We start from the raw sequence: 21,539 nt of genomic DNA, 5'->3' as shown, positions 1-21,539 counted from the left end.
TCTCCCTGTTGTTATGTTGTCTCTGTTCCACCAAGTTATCTCCTCCTGCACTGCGTGCGTAACAACCACTAGATCCTCCCAACTTCCGTTTGCTTGTGACCATTGCTGTTGCAGCCATTCCTGGAATGGTCTCATGTGCAGGCGTACATTCGGCACCAGCTGGATACAGGACGCCATCATCCCCATCATCTTGCTCACCGCCCTCACTGTCAGAACTCGCCCCTTCTGGTAGAGCTGCGTCTCCTTCAGTAGAGCATCTGTCCTCCTGGCGCTGGGCACCACTGTACTGTTGAGGGAGTTGATCTTTGCCCCCAGGAAAATCTTTACCTGTTCCGGTTCCAGCGATGATTTTCCCCAGTGGATGGAAAATCCCAGATTTGTGAGGGTGTCTGTTACGCGTTTTGCGTGCCTCTCGCACTTCTCGCGTGAGTTTGCCTTGACCAGCCAGTCGTCCAAGTAGGGGTATACGTGTATTCCCTGCTTTCGTAGGTGTGCCGCTACCGCCGACAGGCATTTTGTAAAGACCCTTGGCGCTGATTTTAATCCGAAGGCCAGGGTTGTGAACTGGTAGTGTTCCTGTTCGATGTTGAATCTTAGAAGGCCCTTGTGCCTTCTGTTTATTGGGATGTGAAGGTAGGCATCCTTGAGGTCCACGGTGACCATGAAGTCCCCTTCTCTTATCTGTGGCAGTACCTCCTGCAGTGAAGTCATTTTGAACCTTTGCGTTCTGATGAACTTGTTTAGGTAACGGAGGTCCAGTATGGGTCTGAGGTCTCCGTCTACCTTCGGAACCACGAAGTAGTTTGAGTAGACCCCTTTGTTGCGTTCCCTGAACGGCACTGTCTCTATGGCTCCCTTTTGTAGGAGTTTCCGCGTTTCCTCTGAGTATTGCCAGTTCTTGGGCCGATCTCGGTCTTCCCTTCGGCTTCCTGTTTGGAGGTCTTTTCTCCAAGTCTACGCAGTATCCGTACTGCACAATGTTCCGTATCCACTTGTCTGTGGTTATACGCCGCCACTCCTGAAGGTAGAACCTCAGCCTTCCGCCTACTGGTGACGTATGCTCGTAGGCTCTTGAATCTTCTCTTCCCCCTGATGACACTTTTTTGCGCCTCACCCTTGGGGACCTTACGAGGGTAGGCGTCTTCTTGCGTGCTGAGTCACTTCGAGGAGGGCTGATCGCCCCCTCTCCTCCTTTGGCCACGTCCGTTCCCTCTCCCGCGAAAGGACTGGCCCCGAGGTTGATATTGCCAGCTTTGCTTCTGCTGACTTTGTCCGTGACCTTCGCCCTGCTTGTTGGAACGCCTGGTGCGACGTCCCCTGTTGGCTTCCACCCCTACCGTAGGGTCTCCGAGGGATTTCCTAGTCTCATTCCCCTCAGCTGTAGGGCCCCCATGGACCTCGCTGTCTCGTTTTCCTTCTTGAGCTGGGTGAGCTTTTCGTCCACCGTTGCTCCGAACAGTGTCTCTCCGTTGAAGGGGGTGCCAAGGATGTTGTTCTGCACTTCCGGTTTGAATCCAGAGATTCTTAGCCATGCATGCCTCCTCTCTGTGACCCCTATGGCCATGAGTCTTGCTGAAGTCTCTGCCCCATCCAACGCCGTCTTTATACAGGAGTTGGCGATGTTCTTGCCTTCATCCACCAGGTGAGAGGCTCTCTGGCGGTATTCTTCGGGGAGGTGCTTTACTAGCTCCCCCATCTCATCCCAGTGTTGGTATTGGTGTCTATTGAGGAGTGCATTCGAATTCACCATGCGCCAGTGCATTGCGGCGTTCCTCTCGACCTGCCTGTGAGGTCGATCCTCCTGCTCGCTTTATCCGGAGGTGGGCCCGACGTTGCTGGAACGTTGGCCCTTCTCCTGGCCGTGGAGGCTATGATGGAGTCTGCGGTGACGCTACCCTTGATGTAAGGTGGGTCCAGGGAGGAGTGCTTATATTTCTTCTCTGTCCTGGGCGTGATCGACCGGCAGGTGGCAGGCTCCTTGAAGGCTTCTCTCCCCTGGTTCATCACGCTTTGTAGCATGGGGAGGAACTGACTCCTAGTCTGGATGGGGAGCAGTGTTTCGACGAGAAAATCGGCTTTCGGCCTCTCCTCGTCGAGTTTGACGCCGAAGGCCATTGCTGCGCTCTTCACCACCATATTGTACACCCCGATGTCGTCGGGTGGCGAAGGCCTAGAGGGGTACGTGTCCACGGCCTCCTCCGGGTTTTCGGTGTCGAGATCGTGCCATTCGACGTCGTTGCTGGTAGATGCCGCCGATTCGAAGAACGACTGTTGGTCTTCTTCCTCAGCTTCTTCCTCATAATAGGGCTCCTCTTCCTCGAGATCCCTTGTCAGCCCTTCGGCGTCGAACTCGTCTTCGACCTCGACGACGTCCGCCGATGAAACCGTTGGAATCTTGAATTCCTTCATCCTGGCGTCGAACTCCTTCTTCCTTTGAAGGATGTTCTCCATTTCGGCCTCGAGCCGCCTCTTCTTTTTCTCCATTTCGGAGATGCTTTCGGCGTCGACCGCGGGCCTTTTCGATGAAACTTGCGTCGACGTCGAACGTTCTTTCTGCGTCGATCGGCCCGTTTCATGGGATGATTTCGACGACCCTTGCCTTTCGGCGTCTTTCTGCACCAGGGAGTCCTTTTGTAAGGATCCGCTGGGCCTTTTGTCCGAAGTTCCCCCTTTGGACGTCGAAGTTTTCGGCGCCGGGGCTCCCTTCGTGGACCTTGACTCAGTTTTCCTCGAGTCACCCTCGTGTTTGAGGTGTTTTTTGATTTGCGCTCGACGATTCTCTTACCTAGTCTTCTTTTTTCTTGTCGGTCTCTACGACCGTGAAGTTTTCGGCTGTCTCGGCGACGTTGTCCTCGTCGTCCGTGTCGAGGCCCAGCTCGTAGAGTGTCGGGGGTTTCCCTTTGCCATCCATGTTGGCGTTGGCTCTTCTCTGCCTCTCTCTCACCCTGAGTGTCTTCGGCGCGAAGGCTGAGCAGGCGTTGCAGTTGATACTCTGGTGATCCACCGGTAGGCAGAGGTTGCAGACCGGATGCTGGTCTTTCTGCGCAAACTTGTGGTGGCAGTTTGGGCAGAACTTGAATGGCGTCTTGTCCATTTCGCTCAGGGTCTCTGAGCGTGCATTCTCCAAGGCTGTCGAAGAAAAAAGGTTCGCTGGTCCTCTTTCTTCGCGCTCCTGATGAAATCTGTTCTATTCCTGATGTCTTCTCTTGATTCTATCGATGAAACTCGCTTTTCTTCCTTCTTCCTCCGAGTGAATTTCTGGAGCTTCCCGATGACGATCCAGACCCAACGGCGGAAAAAAGAATCTGAAGATGGCGCCCCAAAGGTGGGACTTCCGCAGGAAGCACGACGACGTCACGGGAGGTGCACCAAATGGTGGACGTCGACGCCCACCTGGGCTACAAAAAAAACAAAAAAAAAAAAACAAAGAAAAGACTACGAATCCGGACCCAACCACAAGATCCCGGAATAATGCACAGCATAGTGAATCCAGAAAGATTCACGCTGCAAAACTTGCTGCTGCAAGAGGATCCTTTTTTTTTTTTTAACTGAATGTTATCCATAACCACCACCTTCCCAAAACGAGAAAATCGACAACGAGTTACTTACCTTCGGTAACAATGTATCTGGTAGAGACGTTGTCTAGCCGCATATTCCTTAACTTAGAATATCCCCAGGCGTCAGACTGGATCCAGATTTCTTTTTTGCAGCAGCAACTCTGCGCGCTGGGACGGCGCCACATGACCACGTGCGTGACGTCAGTGAGGTCATGTAAGTCCCTCCCGGCGCACTGAGTTTTCTTCGGAGAACTTTTTCCGCGGCACAACGCAGAGCCACCAATATAAAAAGAAAAAACTTGTGAAAGTATGGGAACAGTGTGCGAGGGATGAAAATCCATAACTAAAGGAGGATGGTGCAAGACACCATTGAAAAAACAGAATCAGACACTGCGTACATATAAGCTGTGAGAAAGAACCCCGCAAGTAATGCGAAGACCCTTTCCAAGTGCAACAAGGGAAGAATATCTCAGATAGAAATAGTCTGTCATTACCATGTAACACAACAGACAAATATACAGTCATTACCATGTAAAACTGCGTCGCCTAGCAAGAACGGAGCACAGAAAACAGTCCACCACAGGAAGGTATGAAAAATGAATACTGGCACTACCCTTCTAGTAATGGAGGTCTGAAACAGGTGAACAGATCCCAAGGAATGACTGTAGAGGAGACCAGAACCCGGAGCCAATCGAGAAGGAGGGAGGGAAGGAATGTAGCAGGAGAAGAAGAAAAGAAAAAGATTAATCTCCTGTTGAAGGTTAAGAAATATGCATGTTAAGTGTAAGAAAACCCCCGAGAGGGAGTCAGTTGTATTATGGCAACTCTCAAGGGACGCAACAGTGTGAGCACCCGTTAGAGAAAACAAATTACAACTAAAGAATGCCAGCGGAGAACCCCATTTGGCAAGTTGTTCGCAGAACGGGGAGGCTGGGTGGGCGTTCAGGAATCTGTGGCTAGACAAAGTCTCTACCAGATACATAGTTACCGAAGGGAAGTAATTTACATCTGATAGAGACATCTAGCTGCAGATTCCATAACTTAGAATAGATACCACAGCCATACCCCAAGGGAAGGGGGTGGGGGGTCCTGCAACAGAACAGAAGTGCCAAGAACTTGAGCGGTCAACAGAGTCATGGACAACGGGGAAGGCTGTGGTGGAACAGCCAGACCGCAACCCAAACAGCTCGGAAGAGCAAAAGATAACGGAATGCAAGACATCCCAAAAGTGCCAGAATGGTGCTACACCATACCAGTATAAGCATGAGATAGAAACGGCACCAGCCATATACCAGAACAAAAGAAAGAGGGAGAAGGACCTCTCAGTGTAATGGCGCACTATGTGAAAATCGACCAAAGGTCGAGAAGTAACATGAAGAGATGCAACTAGAGCATACAAGGCTAGCCCGCGGAAGGAAGGCTGGAGAGGCTACAGCCAAGAATTAAAAGGTCAAGAAGTAGAAATCAGCAATGTCTATAAAATTGCAGGCTGAGACAAAAAGCCCGACAAGAGCACACCCAGCCCCAAAAAGGGGAAAAAACAGGTGCGAACAGTAACAATGTGAAGTACGCTGATGCGGCCCACCACAGAAACATGCACAGAGCAAACAGCCACAGAGATCAGAAGGTGGTGTAGCAAAAATAAGCACAAGCCTGCTCGACCAGGCAGCTGGAAGACCAAGGTGAGAACCATCACACGAAATACAGATCGCAGGGCGTAGACATAGGACGACTGACATTAGAAGTGTTGTCCTGCATGCCCAGCTGATCTCAAATAGATATCAAATAGGGTGAACTGAAAGAAGGAGGCACTTCCGAAGGAAGGAGCAGCAAAGTCACCAAAGTACTAAGGCGTAGAAATACAGAAGTGCAGACCACACCCTCAGAGTGGAAGGAAAGTAACCCCCGTCCAGAAAAGAGATTGTCCAGGAACTGGAAACAACTCCAGTAAGTGGAACGCAAAAAGGGACTTTTTCTGCCATTAATGTACCGGATGTGTTCCTCTACAACCATGTTGCATGGTCGTGCCTAGTTGTTCCAGACTGAATCTGCCGTCAAGCGTGATGAACACCCTGAAAATCTCCCAAGGAGAAGGAAGCAAATAGGCAGGAGGATCTATAATGTACAGATGACGCCAAGGCGCAACAGTGTACTGCGCTCAATAGGCAGATTAGAGTACCAGAGGACGCATAGAGACCAAGGAATCTTAGGTCCAGTTGACCTGAGCTATATAATAGCAAATAAGTACCCCACACGGAGTATGCACACCCCAACGGGGAACACCCATCGGGACAAGCCAGTCCAAGGAAAAATCTGTGGGACACTGCCACAGTCCGGTAACTGCCAGTTTAAAACAGATAATGCATCCAAAGGATGTTAATGAAAGGGAAATGACCCCTGACCATGCGAAAGGCAAACCGGAGGCTTACCACCCGCCGAAAAAACAACGCATCAAAAGGATGCTAAACAAAAAAGGTACCACTCCAGAACAAACGCCTGAGAAACAGGCCTAAAGAAAGGGCGCAAGCCCGCAAGGAGACACTGAACAGCAGAGTAGGCGTGTGCATTAAACAATAAAACCCCAAAGGGCAAATCAACAAGCCTCTCCCGGATATTTTTCTGAATGACGCTATCCCATAACCAAGCATGGTGCCGCAAGGCGACTGAACCAGCCATAGCCTGGCCTAAGGAATCTACATTATCCAAGGCGGGGCAGATCGTAAACTCAGCAAGGTCATGGCCGTTGCGGAGAAAGTGAAGGTCAACACAAGCGCCTTTAGTGCTGGTGGAGAGCAAAGACTCTGCAGAATCCCACAGGGCAAAAGTAGCCCGAGCCAGGACACACCGTATTTAGTGACCGTAGTGCAGCACTAGTGGAGGTAAAGATGTTCCGACCCAATGAGACCATGATACAAGCCATTTGGACTATCAGGAGGGAGGAATCATCAGCCAGGGAAGGCAGTTTGCAAAACAAACCCGTGCACGTCGGGTTGCACAAATCAGCAGACCGGATAATGTGGAGCAGGACGGCGGCGGTGCAAGACCGAACGAGCCACAAGATAACCAGAAGCTGGCCGAACCCGGGTACCCAAAAGGGCATCATAAAGAGGCTTCAAAAGGGCAGCAGCGGCTCCACATTCCCTGACCCACGGTGAAGGACATCAAGTTAAGGGTCCACAGACAGAGGCGCCGAAGGGGGTTGCATGTTCAGAATCCAAGTGGCCAAAGAGACCACTCGCAGAAAAGCTGCAGCAGCCTCGGTAGCCCTCCGAGAAGGGGACAGTAGCTCATCATTAGGTGAGGGCTGTAGGCTAACCCTCCCAAGACCGTGAGGGTGCGATCAATGCTCAATTGAGGGAAGCCCCATGGAGGAATGGGGGGTCCTGACGAGGCTCTTGGATGGGCAAGGAGTCTGCCGGGTGTGGATCCTCCTGAGGAGGCGGGAATCCATATTCAAAGGGAGGCACAGGCAAGAATACCACCGGCGTCGGCAGGGGTGAGCCAGACGCCAAACTTTCTTCAGACGCTTCCAGAGAAGACTCAGCCTGGCGTCAATGCCGCACCAACACAACTTCAGTCGGTGCCAATCGAGCCAAGTCTGGCGCAGACTACTCTATCCAACGCCGAGTGGGCTCTGTCCGGCACCAAATACACGACAAGCTCCCCTTCCGAAGGTGGCGGCACTGGATCCAGGGAGGCAAGCCTCCGGCGCCGCACCGGCACTGAACCAGCGCTGACTCAGCTTGAACTACAAAAGGCCCTGACTCCGGAGAAAGAAGCGGAGGTAGAGCCGGGGAGGAGAGACTACGGCACCGGACCGGCATCAACCCCGGACTGGCAGCCACCTGCCTGGAAGCCTGAGGCATGCACAAAGCAAGGCTTTGAGCAACAGCAACCGCCTGCAACGCCACAGGGAGCCCTGCGGGACTATGTGGTGTGGCAGGGGTGCAATGGGTTGTAGAGGGGTACCCAGGCGGGCCGCACCCCAACGCCATATGGATCGTAGAGGGGGACCCAGCAGGGCCGTGCCCTGACGATACTACATCTTCGATGTCCCCGGAGGGATCGGGCTCATTTGACGCCGGGGCGAACCCACCGGCGAGTCTGTCGGGGACACCACAAGTAGCAGAGGTCCAGATGACGCCCCAGGGACGGGAGAGGACCCAAGGGAGTCCTGCAAAGCCGTGGCATAGGTCTCCATTTGGGCCAGAGTTGCCCCCGCACAGGTCAGATATCGGGGGTAGACTGTCAGGGCGCAGGACCAGAATGTTCTGGGAACCAGTGCCCCTGAGAGGAAAGGGAGGTAGAGGACCTCGGCGACATGCGTCGCGACTTAAGTGGTGAACGGCCCCGGACCCACCCCAGAGGCCGATCGACAGCGGAACTGCGTTGAAGAGGCTGGGAGACGAGACGACTCCAACCGGACAGCCTTGCTGAAAGAAGCTTCATCCGGCGCTCCCGCTGGGACTTCGGTTTGAGGTGTTTGCAGGCGTCGCAGTCCGTGGAGGCGTGGTGCTCACGGAGACACCACATACAAATAAGATGCTGGTCCGTTGGACATTTGCCACGAAGTACAGGATTTAAAGCCTGAGGGCATTCCCCACTGTTCCAGACGCGAATCGTCGATAAAGGGCTTGAAAACAGGCCAGAGGAACCGCTCACTCTTGATCAGTGTAGTACGCGGAAAAGAAAGAAACTGATGTCAGCGCGCCGGGAGGGACTTATATGACCTCGCTAACTTCATGCATGTGGACGTCAGGGCAGGGTCGTGTGGTGTTGTCCCCCGGCGCACAGAGGTGCTGCTGCTGCAAAAAATTCCGGATCCAGTCTGACACCTGGGGATATTCTAAGTTAAAGAATCTGCGGCTAGATGTATATCAGATATACCTTTTAATTAGGCCTGGGCGGTAAATTCCGTTCGCGGAATTTGCGTAATTTCGCGTTCCGCGGAGAACGCGAAATTGCTCAAAAGTCTGCTTCCCACGATTGTGAAATTTTTGCTTGTTCGCGTTCTCAAAATGCGTGTTTGCAAGATATTTCTCCCCGAGCACGCAAACCGCAATTGTGAACAGGAAAAAAGCATTGCGAACAAGCAATTGCGTGTGTTCGCGGAATTTCTGCGTGTTCGGCGATTTACCGTTTCGCGGAGATTTGCGTAACGCAATTACGCAAATTCCGCCCACCCCTACTTTTAATGACTGGATGGCTAGTAAGTAATGGTTAATTTCGATTTGATGCCATGATAGGTTTTGCTTCGTTTTGTTTCCGGCATCGGATGCAAAGGTAATGGAGCAGACAACACAGAGAATAAAGGTGGTGAAATTTGTCTTTTAGGGGGTGCCACGAGTCACCATGAAACCAAGGATACTTGGAAGAAAAAAATGTGTAATGTTCTGGGTGAACACTAGATGGCAGGAATGGGCAAATTGTGGTCGACAGACCGCTACAAATGAGCTGCATACCTTTAGTTATCGTCCACAGAAACCAGTCCAGCACAAGATTTTAGAAATGTGCATCCATGGATGAAGGGACTAGCTAGCCCCAGGTTGAGATTGTGTGTTGGGGGAGGGGGTGGGTATATCTATATATCTAGATCTATATCTATCTCAGAGTTTAGCAATTCAAACAGACGTTGCATTATAACCTGCACATGCAAGCTACTCATTTGCACGGTTCTGAGCTTTGCCAACAGTAGCCTGGTGAGCATGACTCAAGAGCCCAGCAAGTCCCTGGAAGGTTTAGCTCATTGGGCTTGTATAGTAGGATAGTAGCCCCGGGCTCCCCAACCGATTACTTACACTGATGATAGACAGTGATGCTACAGCAACCGCTGGCACCCCAGCCTGTGCATGCAGCTCTCAGCTCACCTTAACTTGCTTTTGAGCGCGCTGACTTCCCGGTTCATGGAGTCTGCCGTTTCGGTGGCGTCCTCCAGCTCTCGCTGCAGTTTCCTGCGCATGGCGTTGGCTCGCTGGGCCTCCTCCTCGGCTTCCTCCACCTGCCGCTTCAACTGCTTCATGCGGGTGTTGCTCTTGTCAGCCTGCAGAACGACAAAGCACCACAAGTTCATGACGCTTCACTGGTAGCTTCACGCTTAAAGAAGGCGGGTGGACTTTCCTGCCTTTGGTATTGTAAAAGGTAATATGGTGTTATATATTCATATAGGTTCAGTCGAATCTGCGTTTACCTCTGGGGCAGTCAGTGCTGGAGCGTGCGCGCAGTTACCCTGCTTGCTGTTCCTCATCTACCCTGGAATGTCCCATGAATGGTAGGCTTTTGTGGTCTGCTCACGGCCTACTTTGCATGGCTGCAGCACAAGCAGAGCACAAACACCTTCCCTTGCACCGGGGCACTTGATGGCTTGCTGATGGGCAGAGAGTACGCAGGTACCGTCTGCTCAGGTCTGCCCTGGCGGTTTAAAACAGTTCTGGCATTAAACGCAGAGACGTCACACGTTTGACAGTAAACGCACAGACGCCACATGTTTAGGAATTACTGGGCAGACAATGTCCAGAGCCCTGTGCTCAGACTTCGATCCCTGCTTCAGTTTTGGTGACAACTGCCTCCATAGCTACTCCCTTACTGGTGGGATGGCCAGGAATGAAAGCAGGGTCAAGGGCAGCTCGCCTCCACGAATGCGCCAACCGCTGCACCTACCTGGTCCTTGTATTGCTCCGCATTGCGACGCTCGTCCTCCACTTGCAGAAGGATCTCCTTCAGCTTCTTCTCCGCTCGGCGGACCTGCTTGCCGGCATTTTGGCGCTCTCTGCATACAGAAGAGGGAAGGAAAATAAATCTTAAGCCGCAATCGCTTGATAAAACCACAAAACAAACACTCGGTAGAACTACATTACCATGCCCAAAGAGACATGGTCACACCCACTGCTTAGATTGTACACAAAAACTAGGACGCCCAGCTCCAGAAATCCAACCAGAGCAAGTACATTACACAATCCAAACGAAATTCGAATTTTGAGCATTTCACTTCTCCAGGACTCTGACACTTGCCCATGCTCCCACATCTAAATTTTCCACCCAGGCTCTAGTCTATATTGGCTTGAGTCCCTTCACTGTTCATGGTTTGGAGTGAACTCATTTCGCCATCACAAATAATCCCTCCAATCCAAGCCTGTGTTTGAGCCACACTGGCGAGTTCAGCAGGGTTTCCAAGAGCCTGGCAAGTGGCACCGTGCCATGAGGTACAAGCAGGCACTCACTTGGTCTCAGTGTCCAGCTGCTCTTCGAGCTGCGCTATCTTTGCCTCCAGTGCAGTGATGGAAGCCTTGAACTTTGACTTCACAGCCCCCTCCATCTCCTGGAGCTTGGCCTTCAACTCCTTGTTTTGGCGCTCCATTTGCTGCCGCGCATTCTCATTCTTCTGGGCATTGCTGCGCTCTGCATTCAAATCAGTATTGAGCTGGTCAATCTGAGGGGGTAAACAAAGAAAAAAGGTACTTGTAATCCCATTTCCATCATGAAGTTCCACTCGCTCACTAAATTCACTAACACCTACTCCTCTCTGCTGATGTGCATGATCAATGACATTAAATACACCAGACCGTCATGCTCAAAATGCCATTTTGGAAACCGCCCCAAAAAAAAAAAAAAAAAAAAAAGAAATTACCAAATTGCCTCCAGTAACAGTTCTGCAGCATGAAGCTCAAGAGTTTCACAGACTGTTTATAAATCTACTGATTAGGTCTGGAAAATCTAGACTTCTGTACAGTTTCCCCACTTTCGGTGGGCGACAACATAGGCTGAGCCCAAATATGTCAACCTTAAGCCCACTTTTTTCATCCACAAAAAAAAATACTCCAATGAACCAGCATGTCGTCAGTAGAACAGAAATCTAACTGTCAAAAAAGGGGGGAAAAAGCAACTATGGCTACACCTAAATCAACCTAAACAGGAGAAAGGCAAAACCTATTTAATTAACCTCACACACCCTAGTAGTGTCATGCTTCATCATCGGGTCACCACGACGCCTACAGGTCAGGGTGGGCTTAACCACAGTGTTGGGAGCTCTTATGATAAATGAAGATCAGGGGGATTAAAGATTAAAAAACCTCAGACCCCTGGTTCCCCTTTATTCTTGGGTCTGTCTGGGTTATTAAAAAATCTTAAGTCGGGTCAATAGGAGTGTTATGGTCCTAAGACCCTAGTGCCAACATGTTTCAGTCCTGGGTTGGCCGTATAGGTCCTGACTTTCTTCAGGGCAAAGGTTACCCCCCCTGAGAATACAGAGATTGAGTCCCTATCCTGTCAGTAGATCGAAGGCAGAGTAGCTGCTCTTCGTGTGTATGTAACAGATAATTAATCTGTTGTGTGATCCTCCATCTGTGAACACGAACAAAGACAGACAATTAAATAAATTTGTATTACAGTATTTGTTATGCTTGTTCCCATTTTAGGTGCGTGGTAGAGACCAAACATAATAAATGCCATGATTATGTGCAAATCCATGTCGTCAGTCTCATCCCCTTTTGTGCCATTCACATCTTTATCTGTAACACACGAATTCTATGTGACATTGTGTGGTGGAGATTTTATTTGCATACTAACACTGTGCTAGTAAGTGTACATTCCAAAGTGTCAACACCACGTGCCAGTCTCTACAAACAGCTGAACGCTGCTGTCATTCCAAGTGTGAAAATCAAATATATTAAAAAGGCACTCTATACAAGCGTAAAGGTTCACAAAGCGACTTCACACATTTATATCCATCCATTCATGTGCCTACCCTTGTCAGGGAGGCAAAACGCTTCACATAGGAACGGTAGGCTTATTTAGGTGGTCCTGTGGCAGTCATCGTAATGGGGAGGATCGGGGGAAAGAAATGAGAATATGCAGAAACCTCAGTTATAGGGACTTCTAGGGAAGCGGATCCTTTGATTCGTCATACTCCGTTAATACTGAGTGTGCCGGTTAGCAGCACATTGTACTTCCTTGGATTCAAGTCCCACCCAGCCCCTCAAACCTACTTGGTCCTGGTCCTCTGCTTGTGCATAGAGCCGCTGGGGATCAGTGTTTAAATATTAGGAGGTAGCGTGGGAAGAACTACTAAATCGGAAATGTAACGCCCCCATTTCGAATGCGGAAAGGACGTCACGGCGTCGTAGCGTAATTAACGTGAGGCGCTAGTACTACTCATGGGAGTTGTAGTTTAAGGGAAATTGTAGTTCTATGGCTCGATTGATGTCAATAAATTATACTTTTCAAAGAATTTACTAAATTCATTCACTTGAATAAACCAACGAACCACAGAAATTTAACCTCGCTTGATTAATTTCTCCACCGGAGTGCAATTCGAGTGACACGTTCTTGGCTAGAACGTGCTTTTGTGAGTATATTACATCCATCTTAAAATCAGACCCAATAAACCTCACTATGGAATTCTAATTAAAATAATGGATTTATATTCAGGTTGGATAATATAAATGGAATCAAAGCCAATTAGTAGTTCTAATCTTTACAATTAAGTTTTGAAACAGATTTGTATATCCAGATACGGACTAATATGGAAAGGCAGATGTCCAGTTATTCTCATTTGTTCAGTTGGCTCCAGATGGATGGAGTCCTTCAAACCAACCTCTTAAGTCTTTAAACGATGCACCCAGCGTTCTCTTTCTAGGAGTTTCCTTTGCAAGTTGCCAGTGTCTTTCACTTTCTCTATAACTGTCCAACTTATATCGGTCTATGTTGTTTCTCTCTGTAGTGTGCTGTGAGTTTAGTAGCAGTCACTGCGCATCTAATCGTGCTTCTATGTTCTCTGATCCGAACCTTAACCTTCCGGCTTGTCATGCCTATGTAGGCCAAGTCACATGGGCACTTAGTGAGGTAGACTACTGAATCAGAATTACAATTCGTGTATGACCTGTTCCCATGGTGAGTGTAGACCTAAATCGAGGCTTTTTGTATGTTCTGTGAATTGGCAGACTACACATGTTCCACAAGGATAAGGTCCACTGACGGATTGTTCCAAAGTGTCAATTGATAGCATATCTTTCAAGCATATCTTTCAAGCTTTTATTTCTTCTAAATAAAAACATGGGTTTTTCATAGGAGAGTTTTAGATTAGAGTATAGGCCATTTCTTGTTAATTATTTTCTTCATATCATTAGATGAAGTCGTACGTGGTGACATATCTGATCTGGTTGTGTCTTCTCATGAGTTTCAAGTAGGGCTTCTCTAGGGGTATTAAGTGCTCTTTGCTTTTTCTATAATACTCACAGGGTACTTTTTTGTTTTAGTTTCCCTGTGAGAATTAGAGCCTCTTTTTTGAAATCTTAGAGATAAGAACAATTTCTCCATATTCTTAGAAATTGTCCTACCGGAAGATTTTGTTTTTTTTTCGGAGAGTCCGTGGGTGTGCACTGTCAAACCTTAAGTCTATTTCTGTCAGTAGGTTGTGTATAGAGAGCTGACCAGGGTGCCATCAGCTGCTGTTAGATTGATGTCCAAAAAAAGACAGTTCATATTGAGGAAATATGAATTTTTATGGTCAATTGTGTCCCCTATCTAGACCCCAACGGCTCCATGTACATGCTACAAGTACATGTATGTTCCCTCCACTTCAAGCTATGAAGACGCAAATACAATTGTGTACGTTAATATGTACTCTTTCATATCTGCCATGAATGGGCCAGATATTCCGTTCCTAAGTATGCCTTGCCACCATCTTTATATGGTATACTTTTCACGTTTTCCAGCTCTGGCAAGGTAGGACCTGAATTCTGCCATCGAGCTTTTCCTGCTTCTATCTCTGAATGCTCCAGCCTGGACCGGCATCTGTATCCATGAACTTTGTCTTACTTCCTGCGCGGTTAACGGTGCTTAGCCCGGCCTGTTGCCTGCCAAAACTGTATTCAGCCTTCAAGTTATCTGTTCCGCTCCTCAAGAAATGCATTCCTGTCTAGTAGCTTAGGTAAACATCCCTCTAGCTGCAGAGCAAAGGGCCCGGCCTTACTGTCTCCGTGCAAGTAATTCATGACTCTCGTTACCATAGTAGGCCCATGCCACCTCACATCTCATGTAGACACTTAAGACGCTTGTACACGCACTAGCAGTCAGTATAGAATAGGATCTGTCCGAGAAGACCTTTCCTTCCAGATAATATAGTTCTTTAAACATAAGACATTAGATATGATTTAGGACTAGGTTGTCCTGACACCCCAGACTTCTGTCTCCTCATGTAGGGCTAAATGTCAAGTTCCCTTCACCCTCTAGTTACACGTCAATCACACGTCATGCGGCTGCGCGCGCATCTCTGCCATGTATTTTTGCTGACTTTGCAGGATTCTCTTATGGATCCACCCATTTGTGTCACCATCATAATGACGTTTTTAGTATACGCCTCTAAGCACGCCTTTTCTATTACGTATGTGTATTCTTATCAGTTGTTACGCCTCCTGTATCTGTCTTTACTGTAATGCATTACTATATATACTTTAACCTGTCAATAATGTATTGCTGATCCCTTCCTGAACCTTCGTGGTGACGGAACTAGATTGCCTGGTTCGAACCATCATTCCTTTGTAAGGAATAAATTCCCTATTATACCCTCGAATACCACGGATTCTGCCTCTTATTTTTACTGAGTTATTCGTATTGTATTTTACCGCATAAATTAAGTCTAGGTAATTAAAATTTACCACATAATTGGCGCCCGAATAGGGACACCTCACACCCCACGCGCCGGAGGTGCGTTGCAGACCCGGTCTCCTGCCACAGCCGGACGGACAATTACGCGTACCCGCAGGATTTCCTGTATCTCCCTCAGGCCAACGGGGGCGACTGAGGCTGCGATCAACACCCAGACGAGGCGGTGAGGAGTGCGGAGAATCCCGACCAGAGCCTAGCTGAGAGAGCAAGATCCGAGGTATACAGAGGCCCACCAGATTCCGAAGTTCCGAAGTATCTAAGTCACGAGTCGAGTCCAGTCTGGTCTAGTCCAATCCAGTCCAGACTCCGAGGCCTTCCGTTCCGTGCTTCCCGGTGAGTACCGTTGCTGAGGACGCATCTAGACGTGCACATTAGTTTGTGCCGGTCAAGACGGGTCTGGGTACACAGACCTGGTCTGCACTGTTTTAGCAGTGTATCTGTACTGTTTAGCAGTATATACAGTATATTTAGTATTATGCAGTTAACTAGTTTTATTCTAATTATTATTGTTCGTTCTAAAATATTTTGATATGTTTTAAATGTCGTGGTGTGAGTGATTGTTCGATCTTCATTATTGTGTTTATTGTAATTATTGTGTTCAAAACCGAGTAAGAATTAAGTAACAAGGTTCAAGATGCCGTTATTTTCAAAATTAAGACAGATAAAAACTAGAAAAGGGATACTCGAGGAAGCTTTTCCTATCCCACCTAGGGACACTCCAGGGTACTTTATGTACCATAAACATGGCCTAGATGCCGTATTATATCTTGATCTATGGGTGGACTACACCAAGGATTTGGCAGAAAGTCAGAGATGGCCCGCTGCTGGAACATGGGATGCAGATTGCATCATGAGAATAGAAGAAGCGTTATGGAAAGAGAAAGCCAGACAGTCACAGAAAGATGCCATTGAACTATGGCGTAAAGAATCGCATAGGCGCACAGAGAAAGCGCTCAGAAAGGAAGAGAAAAGTAGGGAAGATTCAGAAAAGGCCCGAGAAAACATATTAATTGGCGAAGGTATCCGAGCAAAAACAGAACAAGTAGACAGACAACGAAACACTCTTATGAATGGTATGTATCCTCTTCTGGCCGAGGGTTTGCCTAAAGCCACTTTGGAGATACAAGAAGATCTGCCACCTCCGTTACTCCCGATTAAAGTACATCCCAAGACCGCAAAAGACATTTTCCTTTCTTCCTATTTAGACGATGCAGCCCCCGAATATGCTAATGGTGTGCAGCCACGCACACCACCCGTTAACGACACTCAACCCCAAAACCAGCTGCACTCACCTCTGCAGCAACAAACTCCTACTCAAGTTCTAACAATTCCATCTGTTTCCACAGTCCTTCCTGCACCCACACTCTCTACCCTGCACCCAACAAATCCTTTTGGACTTGGCACCTCAGGGGGTGCGACAGGAGGTTTTTCCACGCCACCGCCAACAACTAGATTAACTTATAGAGATTTAGCATATCGACGTACACCCCAAAGAATATCAGACAATATATTAAACGAGCCTCTTTCCGATTGTAGATATGATCCAGTGCCAGGAAAACACGACAGAATGTTGCTGTCTTCAGTACGTTTGCGACGAGCTGCAAACTATTTAATGACGTTACCAGGAATGGTTGAACATCTAGACAAAATATACCGCTTTATCCAATCAGGGCAAGGTCCTGAAAGTATTGTCGAAGCCATGGAATACCAGAAAGTAGACATACAAAAATTACTGTTACGTTTTTTTATAAACTGTTTGATCAGAAATAGAGATAGGCCTGAGGTAGATTCGGAGGAAATGCAAGCACTTACCAGATGGGGTCAGAATATAACAGACGGGAGACATGATAAACAGAAGTGTATAGAAGCCATGTGCCGAAGGATCAGAAAAGAAGTAGAACGAATACATGAAAACAGAGTAGAAGCAGATAAAACTGAATCAGAGGAAGGAGGAGGAACAGTCAGAAATGAACACAGGACAATTTGAATTACCAGCTAGACAAACGATAGCTTATGTAGGAAAAGGAAGATCCTTTAATAAAACAATACATCCGATACGTCCAGAATGTAACAGGATTTTTCAAACAGTTATTACAAATCCAAGGACCCCTGAACACTTATTCCAGGCTACCGATAAATTACTTCGAGAACGAAGGGGGTATCATGTGCTCGATTCTATGGATGAACAAGAATTAGCCAGGTCAGCAGTACAATGGGCTGACAGCTCTGAAAAATATAGTGATGATGCGCTAGCACACACGTTTCTGAATCTCGCCCCAGACGAACAGCGTTTAGCTAGTATATACATGATACAATATCTCCTTATATTATATAAAGGCCAACACTCCGATCCTGGTCCCCTACCTGATATATTGATAGAACTACTCATGAATAAATGGAGAGGTTTAGGTACCAATCTAATTAAAGTAATTCTAGAATACAGACATAGATATAGTGCCTTTTTGTGCCCAGAACATGATCCAGCTCCTTCCATGGAGAGAAACCCGTATTACATAGACAGACAGAATCCCTTACGCGAAGTACACCCAGTCAGGAATGATGACAATACGTTTAGACGCGTGTTTGTGTACACGCCCATAACCAAAATAGAACTATTGGAAATGAAAAAATTAGTGCCCAGCCATGACAAAGATCCAGCAGGTTTCCACCGTGAACTAAAGGACATGTTACTCATGGGTGATTATACCTATCCTGACATTATGAAAATATTGAAAGTATTATTGCCTGCTGGTATTTATGAGAAACTCAAGGAAAAAGAATGGGAGGTGGGAGACCAAAAGATTGATTGGACCGCATTAGAAACTGAAGAAAATAACAGAACTGCAGGCGTAGGGCTTGGAGACAAAACTAAAGCATTGCCGGGATTATTAGTGCAGGTATTGCCACGTTTATTAACTACGAAAAAGGAAGATTGGGGAGCAATCTCAGCTTGCAAACAGAAACCTGAGGAAGACACCAGTGATTTTTATTCCCGATTTGAAAAATGTTTTGGTATTAATAGCGGCCTGAAAGCAAATAGTGAGTCATATCCACATCTTTTTGTAACAAAACTAGTCGAGAATTCTCTGCCGCAGGTTAAAAACAGAGTATTGAAAGTCGAGAGCACTTGGCAAGCTAACACTCCTTCACAAATGTTACAGTATCACCAGAATAGAATTAGAGAAGAACAAGAACACGAAACAAGGCGTATGAAAGACACGAAAATGAAAATGCTTGTCGCTCAGTCAGTTCCAGCTGACGGTCATAAAAAGGGTGCGACACAGTCCAGTAATTCAGCGGTTCCCGTTAAAGGGACATGCAACTATTGTAAACAGCCAGGTCATTATATAAACGATTGTGCAGTTCTGAAACATAATATCTCTACGGGTAAAACCAAGGAGAGACCACGTCCGCCTAGACAGGATCAGATCCAACAACAAGCACCTCAGAATGTACAGCCTATGCAAGCTGCACAACAGACCATAGCGGTACCACAGCCTATTGCCGCAACACAAAATACGACACAACAGATGTACCAGTATGCACAAAATGACTATCCAGAGTATCAGCGATACACATGAAATAGCCTAGAGAGGGAAGTTGGCTTACCCCTTATTGAGGTTCCTATAGATCAAGAGGGTCCTTATGTACAGAGTCAAGTATTAGGGAAAGACAGAAAGTTTCTACTTGATACAGGGGCAAGCAGAACTATAAGTCACGATGAAGTTCCAGGGGCACCCCTCTCAGGCTCACAAAATATTTCCCTTGGTTTTTCAGGAAAGCCCACTATTAACGAAGTATTGCAACCACTTGCATTTACAGTTGGTCCATTAACACGGACTACAGATCTATTGCTTACGAAATCATGTCCAGAAAACTTGTTGGGTATAAAAACATTGAAAGCTCTAGGAGCTATAATATGTTGTTCTCCGGACGGAGTACGACTATTTTTGCGTGACTTTAAAGGTCACTACGTGTCTAGAGACATGGATCACCGGTTACAGAATCTACCTGCACACTTATGGGCGCAAGGCCCCACTGATGTAGGTTGTATGCACATTACACCATATCGAGTCACACTCAAAGCAGGAGTGGTATTACCACGAATGCGACAATACAAATTACCTCCAGATGCTGTAGTGGCTTTACTGCAAATCATTGACAAGCTCATTGCACAAGGAGTGGTTGTAGAAACAGACTCCAATGTATGTAATTCTCCGATTATTCCGATTCTTAAACGAACTGATCCAAAAGCACCCCCAGTATATCGATTAGTTATTGATCTGCGAGAATTGAATAAATGCATTGTACCACAATATCCCGTGGTCCCGGATATTTCTTCATTACTGACAGCTATTGATTCAGAGGCAACGTTCTTTACTGTAATTGATCTCAAGAACTCCTTCTTCAGCGTCCCAATCGATCCGGAAAGCCAATATTTGTTCGGATTCAGTTTAAATGGACGAAGTTTTAAATTCACACGCGCACCTCAAGGATTTACAGAAAGTCCTAGCATCTACAGTCAAGCACTGAAAAGACAACTTGACAGTATCCACATGCCTGTTAACACTGCACTGCTTCAGTATGTCGATCTGCTGATCACCGCCCGAAGCGAACCCGAATGTGAAGAAGCATCACTGACGGTTTTACATTTCTTAGCCGACAAGGGGCACAAGGTGTCCCGTTCAAAGCTGCAATTTTGTGCCCAGCAAGTTGTGTACCTAGGGCACTTGCTGTCCAAATGGGGGAGACAGCTCACACCTGATCGTATCCAGTTAATTGTAAACATGCCACCACCCAAGACACAAAAGGAGGTACGGGCCTTCATAGGCCTCACTTCGTACTGCAGGCAGTGGATTCCCCAATATGCATTTTTAGCTAAACCACTCATTCAGTTGACAACCCAGGAGGCAGCGACATCGACTGTCCTCCCTTGGACTCCAAAACATACAAAAGCATTTGAAGACTTAAAGAAAGCCTTATGCCAAGCACCTGTTTTAGCGACGCCATGTTACAGTAAGCCTTTAACACTCTTTGTTACAGAACGTGAAGGTACTGCCTTGTCAGTACTCACTCAGGAACAAGCAGGATCACACAAGCCATGTGCTTACTTTTCTAGCACATTAGATCCCGTAGCTCAAGCTCTTCCTGCGTGTCTGAAATCAGTTGCAGCGACAGCTCTAGCGATTAGACAAAGCGATTCCATAGTATTAGGACATCAATTGACAGTACAAGTACCACACGCAGTAGAGGTTCTCTTGAACCGGACACAAACAACACTTGACTATAGCACGACTGACAGGTTACGAACTCACATTGTTCCAGCCACACATAGAAATCAGACGTTGTAGTACATTAAATCCTGCCACACTTTTGCCATTAAGTGGAACAGACCCATTGGCACATGATTGTATTGAAGTCATCACTATTACGACGAAACCCAGACAAGACTTGACAGACGTTCCATTACCAGATCCAGACCTGACACTTTATGTAGATGGTTCATGTATGAGAACAAGTACAGGAAAGTTAGTGGCCGCCTATGCAGTCACGACAGACACCGAAGTCATTGAAACAAATTGTATCGACACATTATCAGCTCAAGCAGCAGAGCGTATTGCTCGGACACAAGCCTGTATTCAAGCCAAGAATAGAAAAGTTAACATATACACAGATTCACGTTATGCTTTCGGAGTCGTACACGACTTCGGAGTCCTTTGGCGAGAGAGAGGTTATTTGACTTCTCACGGTGCCAACATTCAACACGGTCCCCTCATTCAAGCTCTGTTAGATGCAATACATCTACCTATTTCAATATCTATCATGAAGTGTAAAGCTCATACAAAAGTCACCGATATTATTTCCCAGGGTAACGACCTAGCAGACCGAACAGCTAAGCAAACAGCACAGAATCAGACTCGTGCAACTGACTTGACAAAGACAATAGTTCCGACGCCGACACACTGCATGACAGTTAAGGATCCCGCTCTTGATGCAATTGACATACAGACACATGCTACACCAGAGGAAATAAAGAAATGGACTGAATTAGGAGGGATCCAAACCGATCAGGGATGGATGACGAAGGGAAAATCTATATGGTTTCTCCCCGACTCAATGGTTCAAGTTATCATTAACACAATACATAGTCCAGCACATCTAGGAGAAAAAGCTATGTTAGACAGTATTCAACACATTTGGTTCAACAAACACTTACGAGCTGCAGCCAAACAGAAAGTCCGAACTTGTATGATTTGTTGTCAGTTCAACCCAGGTAAAGGCGTACCTGTAGAGCAGGGTGGATTTCAACCTCCTGATAAT

The 21,539-nt window shown here is 47.3% G+C and overlaps 1 protein-coding gene across 1 annotated transcript in view; it reads right to left on the bottom strand.

Annotated features, from left to right (window-relative positions):
* MYH9 (myosin heavy chain 9) overlaps window positions 1-21,539 on the bottom strand; it is a 318,178-nt gene that overhangs the window by 21,461 nt on the left and 275,178 nt on the right. Inside the window, exons 38-40 of the mRNA XM_085601113.1 lie at window positions 10,775-10,983; window positions 10,215-10,323; window positions 9,425-9,597 (exon numbers count right to left, since the gene is read on the bottom strand). Of these exons, the coding sequence (XP_085457239.1) occupies window positions 9,425-9,597; window positions 10,215-10,323; window positions 10,775-10,983 (491 nt within the window). The remainder of the gene's footprint in view (window positions 1-9,424; window positions 9,598-10,214; window positions 10,324-10,774; window positions 10,984-21,539) is intronic.

The sequence above is a fragment of the Triturus cristatus genome, chromosome 4_2 (genome assembly GCF_964204655.1).
Source record: "Triturus cristatus chromosome 4_2, aTriCri1.1, whole genome shotgun sequence".
NCBI classification, from domain to species: Eukaryota; Metazoa; Chordata; class Amphibia; order Caudata; family Salamandridae; genus Triturus; species Triturus cristatus.
The sequence above is the reverse complement of the archived record's forward strand: the minus strand, read 5'-3'. Positions and strand labels throughout refer to the sequence as shown.